Source organism: Artibeus jamaicensis, unplaced genomic scaffold (assembly GCF_021234435.1).
Source record: "Artibeus jamaicensis isolate MK-2021 breed Jamaican fruit bat unplaced genomic scaffold, CSHL_Jam_final contig_3188, whole genome shotgun sequence".
NCBI lineage: Eukaryota > Metazoa > Chordata > Mammalia > Chiroptera > Phyllostomidae > Artibeus > Artibeus jamaicensis.
This window is the reverse complement of record NW_026521745.1, coordinates 437,183-452,509: the sequence shown is the minus strand read 5'-3', so window position 1 is coordinate 452,509 and position 15,327 is coordinate 437,183. Positions and strand designations below refer to the sequence as shown.

General features: G+C 39.3%; 1 protein-coding gene across 3 annotated transcripts in view; it reads left to right on the top strand.

Annotated features, from left to right (window-relative positions):
* XPO4 (exportin 4) overlaps nt 1–15,327 on the top strand; it is a 110,008-nt gene that overhangs the window by 19,104 nt on the left and 75,577 nt on the right. Inside the window, exons 2-4 of one of the 3 annotated variants that reach the window (XM_053663499.1) lie at nt 2,109–2,264; nt 2,375–2,516; nt 6,723–6,861. In XM_053663499.1, coding sequence (XP_053519474.1) covers nt 2,422–2,516; nt 6,723–6,861 — 234 coding nt within the window. In that variant the 5' untranslated portion in view covers nt 2,109–2,264; nt 2,375–2,421. Of the gene's footprint in view, nt 1–2,092; nt 2,265–2,374; nt 2,517–6,722; nt 6,862–15,327 lie in introns of all 3 variants that reach the window. The other 2 variants (XM_053663500.1, XM_053663498.1) reach the window with 2 other exon arrangements.

Here is a 15,327-nt window from a genome sequence, read left to right as displayed (position 1 = left end):
TTGAACTTTTGTCTTCATGGCTCTGTCTAGTTTCAGATGGCTGACGATAAAAAAAAATACATAATTATTATAAAAGTTACAGTGGTAGGAAATCAGTGTCCTAAAATAATTGGTCATGTAGACAAAGCCCTTGTCAGTGGAAAGCCATTCTAAAAGCATTAGACATTCTAGGTGAATGGGAGTTCCTTGTGAAGATGTGGCTATTTCCAGTGTCTCTCTAGCAGAGAGGAGTAAGCTTCATGTATTCTGGGTCCTGTTGATTGGTGGCCAATGGTCCTGCAAGCAGCTTTTGCACATTTGTGTTAGGGGTGAGTATGGTGTGTGAAGGCTAATAACAATTTTCATGGGAAAGGGTAATTGACTAGGGTAGGAAAATTTCCTTCTTTAAAATCTGGGCTTTGGCTTTCTTTTTTCTAGATTCCTTTACTCTTAGAGAGCATCTTGTGGGGGTAATAACGTAGAGATCTTCATTCAATACCAAACAGGAAAAAAGTTATCCTGAAAACTTTGAACATCATTCACATTTTGTAGTTGTCCCTCCAGCACAAAAGTTAGGAGAAAGCATGTTCCATTGTTCTTGAAGATCAGAAAGTGCTTGTTTGGTCTTACCTTCATTGCCATGTGCAGTTATGGGTAAATCAGTATTGCTTAAGGAACACACCAGCCATGTGACCTTGGATTTCCTTCTTTATCTCTTGGTGCTTCATTTCCTTTAACTGTTAAATGCTGTAAAATGTAGGAATGGAACTAGATGAGCTTTGGAGTTCTATTTCTAAAATTCTATATGACTTCTTGAGATTTTTGCTTCCATGTTAAAACCCATGGTTCAGGATTTCAGGTTTCTTATTCTTAATATTTTTACTGGAATATGAAGATATGCAGAAAACATCCTTTTGTTTCAAAAAGGTTTATAATAAGAGATTATTTGAGTTACCTTTATGAAGCAGTACTGTATTTCTCCCTAAGGTATCTAAGTAGATTTAGCTGGTTTGTGTTTCAAATCCTCTTTGAATAAAATACTTACTTGTTTTTCTCCTGGAACTTTAAATACATCTTTTCATTATAAGTTTACATTTTTGAATCTGTTGCTTTATTTATTGATTATATTTTAAGGTCTCTAAATTTTTGTGGGTCTTAATATCACAATTAGAATTCATATAAAGATAGTATGGAATAATTAAACATTAAAAAAGAAAATCCAAATTGGTTCCTCTTATTTGGTATTTTCAAAATTCCTATGTCCCTATGTAGTAGTGTAATGTAATAGGGATTTATGTAGGGTATACTTTTTCACTCACACTTTTATGGCTAATTGTATCAAGATCACTTGTAAGATTTTTAAATGACTCAACCCTGAATAAGAGAGAAAAGGGTGCACCTGACTGTATCTTCATGCTCTTCTGGTAATTTCTTGAAGGTGCTGGTCTCTGCCTCAACTGAATCTCTCATGGCTTTCAGATACTCGTGTCCAGTGAGCTGGGCAAATAACATGCAGTCTAATCATAGACTTCTCATGGATTTCACACAATGGTTATTTTTAGAGCTTCAGAAAATTTCCACTTTTCCTTGACTTTATTTTGACTGTTTCTCCCTTTTGATAATGCTGTTTGGAAACTGACTGGAGTTGTGTTGGTGAATAAAAGAAAATAGAAAATTAATATAAAAGATTTTTTAGGTATGTTAATTTTCTATTTTGTTCTGCTCTGGATTTCGTTTTTAGTTCAGATACTATCACTTGCTAGCTAAGGCTGGATCTTTCTAAGTGTAGCTTTGGGATTTTACTCAGTTTGATCAGTATTGCAATCAGAAAATTCACAAGAACTTCTCACCTTGTGTAAATGTGATTTTTTTTAACATTTTGAAAAATATAATTATATTTATTTATGAACTTTCTATTGGAGATGAGTCATCCTGCTGAAAGCTTTATTACTTAAATTGTAATATTTTAACAGTGTGACTCATCACAGATAGTAATGTTCAAAGACTACTTTATTAAAGTATTTTGCAGATACCAAGTTCTGTTTTGCAGAGGGTGAGAATCTCTTAGGAAGTTTTCTGATTGCTTTATATTTTTATTTTATTTTTTTTAAAGCTGTGTTATTTTTTAGTTCTTCATGCTTTGGAAGTAACAGTTGAAGAGAGGTGAGGAAAGTTTGTGAAAATTGTGATCGGGGATTAGCTGCCACCTGCCTGAGGTGTCTTCTGAGAGGAACTAACCTCTTTGTGGTGCTAGAGCAAGGTCACTGGATTAAAAAAAAGAACAGGTAACCATCTTATTCCTTGTCTGAAAAGTTCTGTTTTAAAATTAATAAATGCAACATGTTCTAGGGAAGATGAGCTGCTATTTACAGAAAGTGTCTAATTCTGTCCTCAGAGACAAGCAAGGTGGACTATGTCCTCTTTCAAGCAGCCACGGCCATTATGGAGGCAGTGGTCCGAGAGTGGATTCTCCTGGAAAAGGGAAGCATCGAGTCCCTGCGAACATTCCTTTTAACCTATGTCTTACAGAGGCCCAAGTAAGTACACAGAGGAGGTTCTGCAGAAACTCTCGTGTGAAGCTTATCCTTTTGGAGCTTTTCCCTTTGGCTTTATTTTTTTAATGATAGACGTTACGGTTAAGCAGTGTGTGGGGCTTATGTTTTAAAAGCGCGTACATGTGATTGTAGCTTGTTTTCTTAATGAAATAATATTTTTAAAAAATTAAGTCTATTGGGGTGACATTGCTTAATAAAATTATATAGGTTTCACGTGTACAATTCTATAATACATCATCTGTATATTGTGTGTTCACCACTCCAAGAAAATAATGCTTTTTAATTGAGCTTATGATACTATGTTTGTTTCTTTGTAAAGATTGTGCTGGATGTTGGGTTTTGTGTTGCATTTTGGACTCAGTTCAAAAGCCAGTGTACTTATTCGGGTTTTTTTTTGGGTTTTTTTTTTTGGCAGTTGGTAAGTATTATAAAACAGGTGAGTATCTAGACGGGTGAGGGGAGGAATCAAGTATATGTATAGAAACGCATGTTATATAAAAAGGTTATAGAAGGAAAAACGACTAAATTTTTTAATAGTTTCTTTGGAGAGGAGCTCAGGTTTAAGAGACAGGGTGAAGGTGAATGTCTTCATGTTATACACATTGTAGTGCTTAAACATTTTACAACATTGTACACATTTATTGCTTTATGATTTTTTTTAATATAAGGACAAGTATCAGCCACACCACTTTTGTGGGGGAGTTTCATTTACTACTTCTTTTAAGTCCCTTAAATACTAAGCTTTCTTTTAAGAAGAGGTGGTACAGTCTCTATGTGCTGTTTGTACATTGGGTACTTTTTGCATACATGGTCATTTCCAAGTTCAGTGAAGAGAATATTACATAATTAGAAATGTTAGTAATGAGGGATGTTGGAATGTTGATAAATATGCATAAAACTTTAAAAAGAATTTAGAGCATACTGTTATACCTTCCTTCCTACTGACTGTTCACTAGCAATGTCTGAGTTTGTAACATTTAATCATAATTACTGGCATGACTTTAGCAATCATTTAAGTGCTGACTACTTCACTTCTAGATTCTAGAAGTTGATGCATGTGAGTAAAAAACCAAGGTTTGTTTAGCTTGTTAGCATTTCAGGTTTAATGGATAATGTATTCTGTAGATGAGTGAATGGATGTACATATAGGGGAAGAGAGGGGATTGGTTTATTTTACTCTGTTTTTAACAGAATAATACTATTTTTGTTTGGTCTCTGTAGTCTCTTGAATCTAGAATAATCTGCCTTTTTTTGGTCTTTCATGACATACATTTTTATCTAGTAGGATGCCCTACAGGGTGGATTAGAGTCAAGTTATAGTTTTTGGTATACTGTGTGGATTGAATACTGTAGGTTATATAGAACGCTACCATTTTGTGCAGAGTTTTTTCCTTTATTTTTCCTCCTAATTAAGGTAAAATTTGCATACCGTAAAATGCAGGTACACTTTTTAAAAGAGACAGTTATGGAATAATGGTTGAGAAAAGGACTCCCACTCCTCCAATTTTAAATTTGTGACCTTGGGCAAATTATTTCACCTCTTTGCATATTTCTGATTATTGAATAGAGTGGATAATACTTTACTGAAAATATTGTTATGCCTGGCTTTAGCTCAGTGGATTGAGCGTGGGCCTACAAACCAAAAGATCGTGGTTCGATTCCCAGTCAGGGCACATTTTTGGGTTGCAGGCCTTTCCCAGCGGGGGATGCATGAGAGGCAACTATACATTGATATTTCTCTCCCTCTCTCCTTCCTTTCCCCTCTAAAGATAAATAAGTAAAATCTTTAAAAAAGATTGTTACGAAGATTATATGTATTAAGTTTTGTACAGTTAATTTAATAAAAGTCTTGTATATCATAAGCACCCAGTAAATGTTAGCTCTTATTGTTTTCCTAGTAATTTATAATTCTTGTCAATAGATATTTACAGCTAGCTTTATGTACATTCCTAATAATGATATTCAGCTTTATGTGCATTTTCTAGTAGTAGTCAGTGAGCATATTTGAAACTATTGTGTTCCCCCAAAAGTACAAAAATTCCCTTTGGTCATTCCTAGCTGGTGTGGCTCAATGGTTTGAGTGCCAGCCTGCAAACCAACGAGTCACTCATTCGATTCCCAGTCAGTGCACATGCCTGGGTTGTGGGTCAGGTCCCCAGTGCAGGGCACATGAGAGGCAGCCACACATTGATGTTTTCCTCCCTCTCTCTCTTCCTCCCTTCCGCTCTCTCTAAAAGTAAAATCTTTAAAAAAATTTTCCTTTGGTCATCTCATATTCTTGCCCATAATAGGATCTCTCTATTTTTTTGCTTAAATGCTTTAGGTCAGTGCTTTGAAGGTTTTCCATTTCAATCTAGACACAGGGACATGTGTTCCTTTATTTGCATAAGTTTCTAACAAATGCCTGTTATGTGGCAGGCAGTGTACTTCACCTCGGGACAACAGTAGCAGGCCTAACATGGCATCTGATCTGGGAGAGGGTGTTAAAACCCGTGGTAACAGATGCTTTGTATTATAACAGAGAGGTGTGAGATAGTCCTCCTTAGGGATGACCAGCCCAGGTGTAGGGGTACTGTTCAGGGATGCTGCCTGGACCAAATGGCATCATGGTCTGTGCAGAGAGCAAAGCATTTAAGAGGCCTGGAAGTGCGTGAAACTTGTGCCAGGAGCTAAAGGAAGTTTAGTACATCTGCAGTTTTGACTGTGTGTGGAAGGGGTGAGATCAGAGAGGGGGGCAGGTACCCAGCCATGAAGGACCTTAGTTAGGAGTGGGTTACCATATCATTTATGTCCAAAACTGGGGATGCTTTTCAGAGTAAAAGAACACACTATTACTAATTATGCCGGACAGCAGGTAATCTGGGAGTGTCCCAAGTTGGGCTGGGTCACACTGCTTATAAATCATTGTGAAAGAATTTGGATTTTTTTTTTTTTTTTTGCAAGAGCATGGATAGACTAGAGGGCATTATGCTAAGTGAAACAAGTCAGAGAAAAACAAATACCATGTGATTTCACCTATATGTGGAATCTAAAGAGCCAAATAAGCGAACATACAAAACGGTAACAAACTCATAGACACAGACAACAAACTGAGGGTTGCCACATGGGAGGGGGTTTGGGGGCTGCTGAAAAGGGGAAGAAATGAAGAAATACAGCTTAGTAGTTACAAAACAGGGGATGTAAAGTACTGCTTAGGGAATGTAATCTGTAATATTGCAATAACTGTGTGGTGCCAAGTGAGTACTTGAATTATCTGGGGGATCACTTTGTAAATTATATAATTATTTAACCACTATGCTGTACACCTGAAACTAATATAATATTAGTAATGTCAGTAATATTGAGTGTCAACTGTAATTGAAAAATTAAAAAGGAATTTGTGTTTTATTCCAAGGACACATGGTTGTTGTATTCTTATGCATTCTAGAGGCTGGATTGTAAAGTTTAAGGTTATGTTTTCTGATCCTTACCTTTAGGAAACAGTTGTTAAAAGTCAGTTATTTATGCCATTGTGGTGTAATGGACTTTATAGAATGCCTCCACATCGAGGAACAGAACTCAGAGATGAGAGTTTTAAAAAGATTTTTTTAGAATTTGAATATTTCTATAATGTTGGGTCTTAGATGGCTAGCATGTTGCCTTTCTACATTTAAGGGAACAGTTCCCACCTTTTGGGAACTGTTTGTGCCTTCAGAGTGAAGGGCTTGGAATTGATGTTAGTGATCAGCTGTGATTCTTGGCTAGAATAATTAACTTTTATACTACTGGTTGGAGGTGGATATTAGGTCATAATTTCTCTGTTAACTGATAGAATTTCAATCTGGCTCTTAGTGGGCTGACTTTATATCTGTCAAACACTGCCTGAAGCAGCTAACCCTTACATAGTGCTTAGTGTGCACTGGGCATAGTTTTGAGAACATTTAAATCTTGTAACAACCTTGCTATGGTTGTTCCCATTCCACAGATGAGAAAACTGAGACTGAGTGTTAACTGTCTCACCCAGGGTCATATATCCAGTAGATAGAGTGGGGATTTGCATCTGGGTCCCTCTGGCTTTGGTGTCTGTGCATAACGGGCAGGCTGTACTCCACTCAGATGTAAGTGGGGTTATTAGGAATTTTAGGCACATTGAGAAACTTTGTAGTGTTTTTATGTAATGGTTTTCACTTTGATCTTTATGTTTTACAGCCTCCAAAAGTATGTTCGGGAACAGATTCTCTTAGCAGTAGCAGTAATTGTAAAACGAGGTTCACTTGATAAGTCAATTGACTGCAAGAGCATTTTCCATGAAGTCAGCCAGTTGATCAGTAGTGGCAATCCCACTGTGGTAAGTGTGCCTACTATTTGCATTTGTAAATATTTAATTTGTATTTTGTATAATATAGATACTATTACAGCTATGTAATGGGCACCTACAATGTAACAAAAAGCAGTTCTTATTTGTTCCTGTTTTCTCTAGTCCTTTTCATATGTGTATATATTGTAGATGTAGCATAGTTCACTTTTTCATTTGATCCTGTTTCCATGTTGCTGTAGAGTTAATAATCATCATTTTAATGGTGTAAAATATTATAAGCTGATATGTCACACTATGCTTAGCTATTTCCCTTCTATTGAACATTTCCTCCATTTGAAAAAATTTTTTTAGAGAGAGAGGAAGGGAGGGAGAAAGAGAAGGAAGAAACATAGAGGTGCTACAGAAACATCGATTAGTTGCCTCTCACAAGCCCCCTACTGGGGACCTGGCCCACAACAAAGACATGTGCCTGGACCAGGAATCAAACCAGTGGCCTTTTGGTTCACAGGCCAGCAGCACTCAGTCCATTGAACCATACCAGCTAGGGCACATTTCTTCCATTTGTAATAAATCTTTGACAACTAGTAGCGATAGTAGGAATGTTTGAATAAAATATGAAATGATCTCTGACATAACAATTATTGATGTTGCTATACCTCAGTATATCATGTGACTGTCAGCTGAACAAATTTGAGAATGATTGTTTTTGATTGAATCATTCTCGGGAGCCTAACTGACTTGTACACCTTTCAGTCTTCCAAAAAGGTTCCCACCTTTTGGGAACTGTCTGTGCCTTCAGAGTGAAGGGCTTGGAATTGATGTTAGTGATCAGCTGTGATTCTTGGCTAGAATAATTAACTTTTATCAGCTTTGTGGTTATCACCTCACATAGAATTGGAATTGGTACTACCTGGCTGTTCTGATTTTCAGGTGTTAAATCTTTAAATATTTTGGGTAGTTTTTAAAAATTATGTGAGGCTGTTCACCTTACAGCTCTAAGAATTACTTTGCAGCTTCATTGGTCCCTCAGTAAGTGTGTGGTTTTAATAATCTTATTAAATGGCTTATTGATGGCTTAATCTTATTGGTGGCTTGCAGTTAGGAGGGCAAGGTCCATTTTAGGGAGCTGCACTCTTTCCCTTCCTTTTTACAGTGTCTTGGGTCTCTTCTCTCCCCACCTCTTACCATGCACGTATGTGCGCTCACTTCTGCTCTAGCCATCTGCCCCCAACTCTGGCTGGGTCCCCCAGACTGACCTGCCAGGGTCTTGACTAAAGGAACATTGACTCAGAACTTTGAAACTTCCTGTACAACCCTGATGTTTTTTTGTTTTTTCTTTGGAATTTATCAGGGGGCATGTGTCTGTTCTTTTTTTCCTTATCAACTTTATTGAGGAGTAATTTACCCGCATTACCGCATCCATTTAAAGTGTACAGTTAGGCCCTGGATGATGTAGCTCAGTGGATTGAGCACAGGCCTGAGAACCAAAGTGTTGCTGGTTTGAGTCCCAGTCAGGGAACATGCCTGAGTTGCAAAGCCAGGTCCCCAGTAGGGGGTGGTGTGCAAGAGGCAACCACACATTGATGTTACATACCCCTCTCCCTATCTTCTCCTTTCTCTAGGAATAAATAAATACAATCTTAAACAAAAAATAAACTGTACACTTGGGTGAGTTGTACAGTTGTGGGTACCAGTGAGCTACCAGAGTCACAGTACAGAGCATTCTACTTATATTTGATTTTTGTTTTTGTGAATATTGTGTTCTATGCCATAATTGTAGTACATGCTTCAGGAGTACATATGTGTGTTCTACATCTATTATCTCTTAACACGTGGTCACATCATAGCCACACATTGGCTTGTGAATATTTGAAATGTGGCTGGTATGATTGAGGAACCGAATTTTAAATTTTATTTAATTTTGATTAATTTACATTCAAATAGGCACATGTAGCTAGTGGCAACCATATTGGCCAGTATAGTTCTAGAGATATTGATCATCCAGTGATCTAATTGTATGTCTTTTTTACCTAATCTTAGTATTATAAAATTTAATTGTTTCTATAAAACTAACAACTTGAAAATGTGCACTTTTGAATTGCTACATTTTCTGAGTCATTTGGCTTATTTTATGTAGTGAGAAGTTCCCTTGAAAACACTTCCTAAATAAGGTTCTATTAAAAAATTTTGAGGTAAAAATGATTAGGGAGCTACTTTTTACCAATATTAATCATTACTCTTAAAATCTCTCTCTTTGTGGGCATGGTCTCCTTTGCTCTTTTTTTTTTTTCCTTTAAGATTTTATTTATTTATCTTTAGAGGGGAAGGGAAGGAGAGAGGGAGAGAAATGTCAACGTACGGTTGCTTCTGGTGGGTCCCCTGCTAGGAACCGGCCTGTAACCCAGGCATGTGCCCTGACTGGGAATTGAACCACGATCCCTTGGTTCGTAGGCCTGTGCTCAATCCACTGAGTTACACCAGACAGGGCTGAATTCTAGTTTTTATTAAAAATATTTTATTTATTTTTAGAGAGAGGGAAAGGAGGGAGAAAGAGGGGGAGAGAAACATCAGTGTGTAGTTGCCTCTTACACACCTCCCACTGGGGACCTAGGCTGCAACCCAGGCATATATCCTGACTGGGAATTTTTTTCTTAAGTGTTTTTTAAATAGATGTTATTGATTATGCCATTACAGTTACTCTTTTTCCCCCCTTCATTCCCCTCCACCCTATCTACCCCTCCACTACCATTTCCCCCCCTTTAATTTATGTCCGTGTGTCACAATTTCTTTAGATTCTATATTTCCCATACTATTCTTGCCCTCCCCTCTATTTTCTCCCCTCCGTCTATGCTACTTATTTTCTGTACCTTCTCCCCCCTTCTCCTCCTCCCACTCCCCTGTTGCTAACCCTCCATGAGATCTTCTTCATTTCTATGGTTCTGTTCCTGATCTAGCTGTCCTCTTAGTTTGCTTTTGTTTTAGGTGTGGTTGTTAATAACTGTGAGTTTGCTGTCCTATCACTGTTCATCTTTTTTATCTTCTTTTTCTTAGATAAGTCCTTTTAACATTTCATGTAATAAGGGCTTGGTGATGATGAACTTCTTGAATTTGATCTTATCTGAGAAGCACTTTATCTGTCCTTCCATTCTAAATGAAAGTTTTGCTGGATAGAGCAATCTTGGTTGTAGGTCTTTGATTTTCATGACTTGGAATACTTCTTTCCAGCCCCTTCGTGCCTATAAGGTCTCTGAGAAATCTGCTGACAGTCTGATGGGAACTCCTTTGTAGGTGACTGTCCCCTTATCTCTTGCTGCTTCTAGGATTCTCTCCTTCATTTTAATCTTGGCTAATGTAATGATGATGTGCCTTGGTGTGTTCCTCCTTGGGTCTAACTTCTTTGGGACTCTCTGAGCTTCCTGGATTTCCTGGAAGTCTATTTCCTTTGCCAGATTGGGGAAGTTCTCCTTTATTATTTGTTCAAATAAGTGTTCCATTTGTGGCTGTTCCTCTTCCCCTTCTGGTACCCATATAATTCGGATGTTGGAACGTTTAAAGATGTCCTGAAGGTTCTAAGCCTCTCCTCATTTTGTGAATTCTTGTTTCTTCATCCTTTTCTGTTTGGTCATTTTCTTCTTCTTTCTGGTCCACTCCCTTGATTTGAGTCCGTTTCCTTTCCATTACTATTGCTTTCCTGTGCATTTCTCTTCATTTCAATTAGTTTAGCCTTCATATGTTCCTCTAATTTGTGACTAAAATGGACCAGTTCTGTGAGCATCCTGATCACCAGTGTTTTGAACTGTGCATCTGATAGGTTGGCTATTTCTTGGTCGCTTAGAGTTATGGTCTCTGGGGCTCTGAGTTGTTCTTGAGCCATGTTTTGATCTGTTATGTATGAGGAACAGAGCCTTAGGTGTTCACCAGGGTAGGGCCACCCAGGTCGCTGGTTTGTGATGCTGTATGTGGGGGTGGGGTCAGAGAGGGACAATAGTGGTCCCCTCTGCTGCTTCTTGCTGCTGGGGCCTGCACAGTTCGTCTTGCTGCTGGGGCCTGCGTGGTTCGTCTCACTGCTTGCTCCTTCGCTGGTTTATCTGTACATGAATGTGTGACCGAGGTCAGCCCTCAGTGGGTCTGCCTGCTGCTACTCCGCACCTGGGATCCACCCACGGCTGCTTGCGAGCCTGGGTCGCGCATCTGGGTCGGTCCTGTAGATCTTTCCGCCTGACCCAGCTTTGCTGCTGGCTCTGCTCCTCTTACTGGTTTGGCTAAGTGGTTCGTTGTTGTCAGACTTCCGTATAGTTCAATTTTCTGTGGTTTGGCTGTGTTTTTGTTGCTAATACTTTGTTGTTTTTAAACTTGGTTGTGTGAGAAGGCACAGTGTTTCCACCTACGCCTCCATCATGGCAGAAGTCCTTCCTTTGCTCTTGACACACTGATGTCTCAGGGTTGCCTGCCTTATTTATGTGGTGCAACGGTCCCCAGCTTTTTTTGCACCAGGGACCAGTTTTGTGGAAGACAATTTTTTCCATAGATGGGGGGGTCAGAGCATGGTTTTGGGATGATTCAAGCACATTACTTTTAAGCTTGCCTCCTGCTGTGTGGCCTGGTTCTTAACAAGCCTGGACTGGTACTAGTTTGCAGCCAAGAGGTTGGGGACTCCTGGTGTAGTGGTAATCTTGTTATTTGCTTGGATTATGTTACCAGTGACCATGTGTGCCATCCATGATATGGTGGCCATTATGATGGGTAAGGGAAGAACAAGGGATGGAGACAACTTGCCAGAGCTTATGGGGAAGGTTTGGCACTGAGGCTGCTACTTTGAGATGTTATTCTAGTCCACTATTCCAGGTGAATTCGATCTTTATGTGTTAGATTCTACTTAAGGACATGTTGCTTCATGTGACAGGTACAATTTGACCCGCTTCAAAAAGTCATCCCCATGTAATCTGGAAATTGGACTTTTTGAGGCACCGGAGTAACTGATGTTCTGAGAATGATTGAAACAGATGTCACTGTTACAGAAGATTTTCCTCTGTTCACTTGAGAATAGTGGATAAATTTAATGTCATCACAAAACATTCTAAAACAAAGACTTTTTTAAAAGTTGAATTTCTTCTACTGGTGTTAACTTTTTATGGCAGCAGGTAGGAGGTCTTATTTAATTTCAGGATGGCTGGATACATTTATTATGGTGACTACACTGAAAACATTAAACTTAAAAAGTACTACATTTATGCAGCAAGTTCAATGCCCACTGTGTGCCCACTGTGTTGTCCTTGCCTGGTAAGTAGCAAACCCTGAGATTCCAGACCAGTGAAATGTATAATGTTTCCCTCTCACTCTTCCTTAGATGAGAATTTGTGGGAGCGGTTCAAGAATTTACTTAAGGGGCCCTGGCTGGTGTAGCTCAGTGGATTGAACACGGGCCTGTGAACCAGACAATCGAGGTTCGATTCCCAGTCAGGGCACATGCCTGGGTTGCAGGCCAGTTCCCTGCAGGCCAATTCCCAGCAGGGGACGCATGAAAGGCAACCATACATTGATGTATCTCTCCCTCTCTCCTTCCCTTCCCCTCTAAAGATAAATAAATAAAATCTTAAAAAAAAATGTCAGAGCTGACCAAAAAAAAGAAAGAATTTACTTAAGGGTTTCTTAGTCTTAGAGACATGAATAGCAGTGGGAGGAAGGTTTAAATCTTGATAGGAGGGAAAATGAGAAATTCAGAACATGGATATAGTGTTGGGTAGAAAAATTCTTTATAAAGGTGATTTTAAGAGATATTTGAGACTTCTGGCCAAGATGGAGGCATAGGTAGATATACTGTGCTTCCTCACACGACCAAAAGAAGTACAACAACAAATTTAAAAACAAAGAAACAACCAGAAAATAGAAACTGTATGGAAGTCTGACAACCAAGGAGTTAAAGAAGAAACATTTATCCAGACTGCTAGCAGGCGTGGAGACTGGCTGCCGGGTGGAAAGGACTTGTGGCAAGGCAGCAGCTAGAGGACTGGGGCAGGTGGTCCCACATTTGCCTGTAGACATATTGGGAGGAACAACTCCCAGTTGGAGAGTGAGACAGACTGTGCAACCCAGGGTTTCACCTCAGGGAAATAAATCCTCAAAACCTCTGACTGAAAAAATCTGTGAGGATTGGGGTGGTGGGAGAAACTCCCAGCCTCATAGGAGAGTCCGTTGGAGAGACCCATAGGGTTCTAGAATGTACACAAAACCACCCACCTGGGAATCAGCACCAGAAGGTCCCACTTTGCTTGTGCGTAGCAGTGGGAGTGACTGAAAGCCAGCAGAGAGTAGAGCAAGCAGCACTGTTCCCTCCCGGACCCCTCCTCCACATACAGTGCCACAAGGCAGTGATGTGGGTTGTCCTGCCCTGGTGAACACCTAAGGCTCCACCCCTTACTACGTAACAGGTGTGCTGAGACGAAACAAAAATGGCCCAAATGAAAGAACAAATCAAAGCTCTAGAAAAAGAACAACTAAGCGACTACAGATAGCACACCTGTGAGATGCACAGTTCAAAACACTGGTAATCAGGGTGCTCACAGAATTAGTGGAGTATGGTTGCAAAATAGAAGAAAAAGTGAAGGCTATGAAAAGTGAAATAAAGGAAAATGTATAGGGAACCAATGGCGATGGGGTGGAAACTGGGACTCAAATCAACTGTTTGGAGCTGAAGGAAGAAATAAACATTCAACCGGAACAGAGTGAAAAGACGAGAATTCAAAAAAATAAGGACAGGCTTAGGAACCTCCAGGACAACTTTAGATGTTCCAATATCTGAATTATAGGGGTGCCAGAAGGAGAATAGGAAGAGCAAGAGATGGAAAACTTATTTGAACAAATAATGAAGGAGAACTTTCCTAATCTAGCAAAGGAAATAGACTTCCAGGAAGTCCAGCAAGCTTAGAGAGTCCCAAAGAAGTTGGACCCAAGGAAGCACACACCAAGGCACATCATAATGATATTACCCAAGATTAAAGATAAGGAGAGAGTCTTAAAAGCAAAGAGAAAAGAAGAGCATTATCTACAAAGGAGTTCCCATTAGACTGTCAGCTGATTTATTCAAAAGAAACCTTGTAGACAAGAAGAGATCGGGAACAAGTATTCAAAGTCATGCAAGTCAAGGGCCTATATCCAAGATTATCAAGCAAAGCTAGCATTTAGAATGGAAATGCAGATAAAGTGCTTCCCAGATAAGGTAAAGTTAAAGGAACTCATCATCACCAAGCCCTTATTATATGAAATGTTAATGGTCCTTATTTAAGAAAAAGAAGATGATCAAAAATATAAACAGTAAAATGACAACAATCTCACAACTATCAACAACTGAACCTAAAAAAAAAGACAAACTAAGCAAACAACTAGAACAGGAACAGAACCACAGAAATGGAGATCACATGGAGGCTTATCATCGGGGAAGGGGAGGTGGGGAATGAGGGGAAAGATATAGGGAATAAATAGCATAAATGGTAGATAGAAAATAAACAGGAGTAGGTTAAGAATAGTATCGGAAATGGAGAAGGTAAAGAACTTAATATGTATGACCCATGGACATGAATTAAGGGAGTGGAATGTGGGCGGGAGAGGGTGTGCAGGACAGAGAGGAATAAAGGGAAAATGGGACAACTGTAATAGCATAATCAATAAAATATATTTGACAAAAAAAAAGAGATTTGGAGAAAAAGAGATAGGTGATGGTTTTCGGTGGGCAAAAGAAGGGTGACCTCATGAGCTAAGTGACTAACATTCCCTGCATTCTCATTGCCAAAAAACCATAGTCTGGCTTTCTCTCTTCCCTCTCCAAGAGTATATTTTTTGGTGGTCTCTCCCCTTGTACTAGTCTAATGTACATATTCTGAGTAAGTTTGGGCCAGTACAGCATGACACGCCGATGTTCACTGTGGGTACACACTTAGGGACTGCCCAGCAGAGGAGAGAGCACCCAGTGCTTTTAGTAGGCATTCAGCAGGTGTGGATCTCCCCAGATCCACAGATCTCCCCAGAACTCCCTTTACTTACATGATCTTAGGCTACATATGCTGATAAATTATATATTTTAAAATTTCCCCCAAGGACATACTTGTTGATTTTAGAGAGAGGGGAAGGCAGGGAGAGAGAGGGAGAGAAACTCGGTGTGGGAGAGAAACCTTGATTGATTGTCTCCCATATGCACCCTGACTAGGGAATGAACGCACAGCCTAGGTACGTGCCCCGAATGGGAATTGAATCCACATCCCTTCCGTTTATGGGATGATGCTCCAAACAGTTGAGCCATACTGTCCAGGGCTAAGTGATCTTTTTTCTATCAAACAATATTTTAATTATTGAAAATTAGTAGAAAGTATTCATGAGTGAAAACTAATTGTGTTTGTAAAAAATTAGAAAACCAACATATCATCTCTACTTTAAAATATTTCTTGCCTTAGCTGGCGAAGCTCAGTGGACTGAGCGCTGGCCCATGAACCAAAGGATCATTGT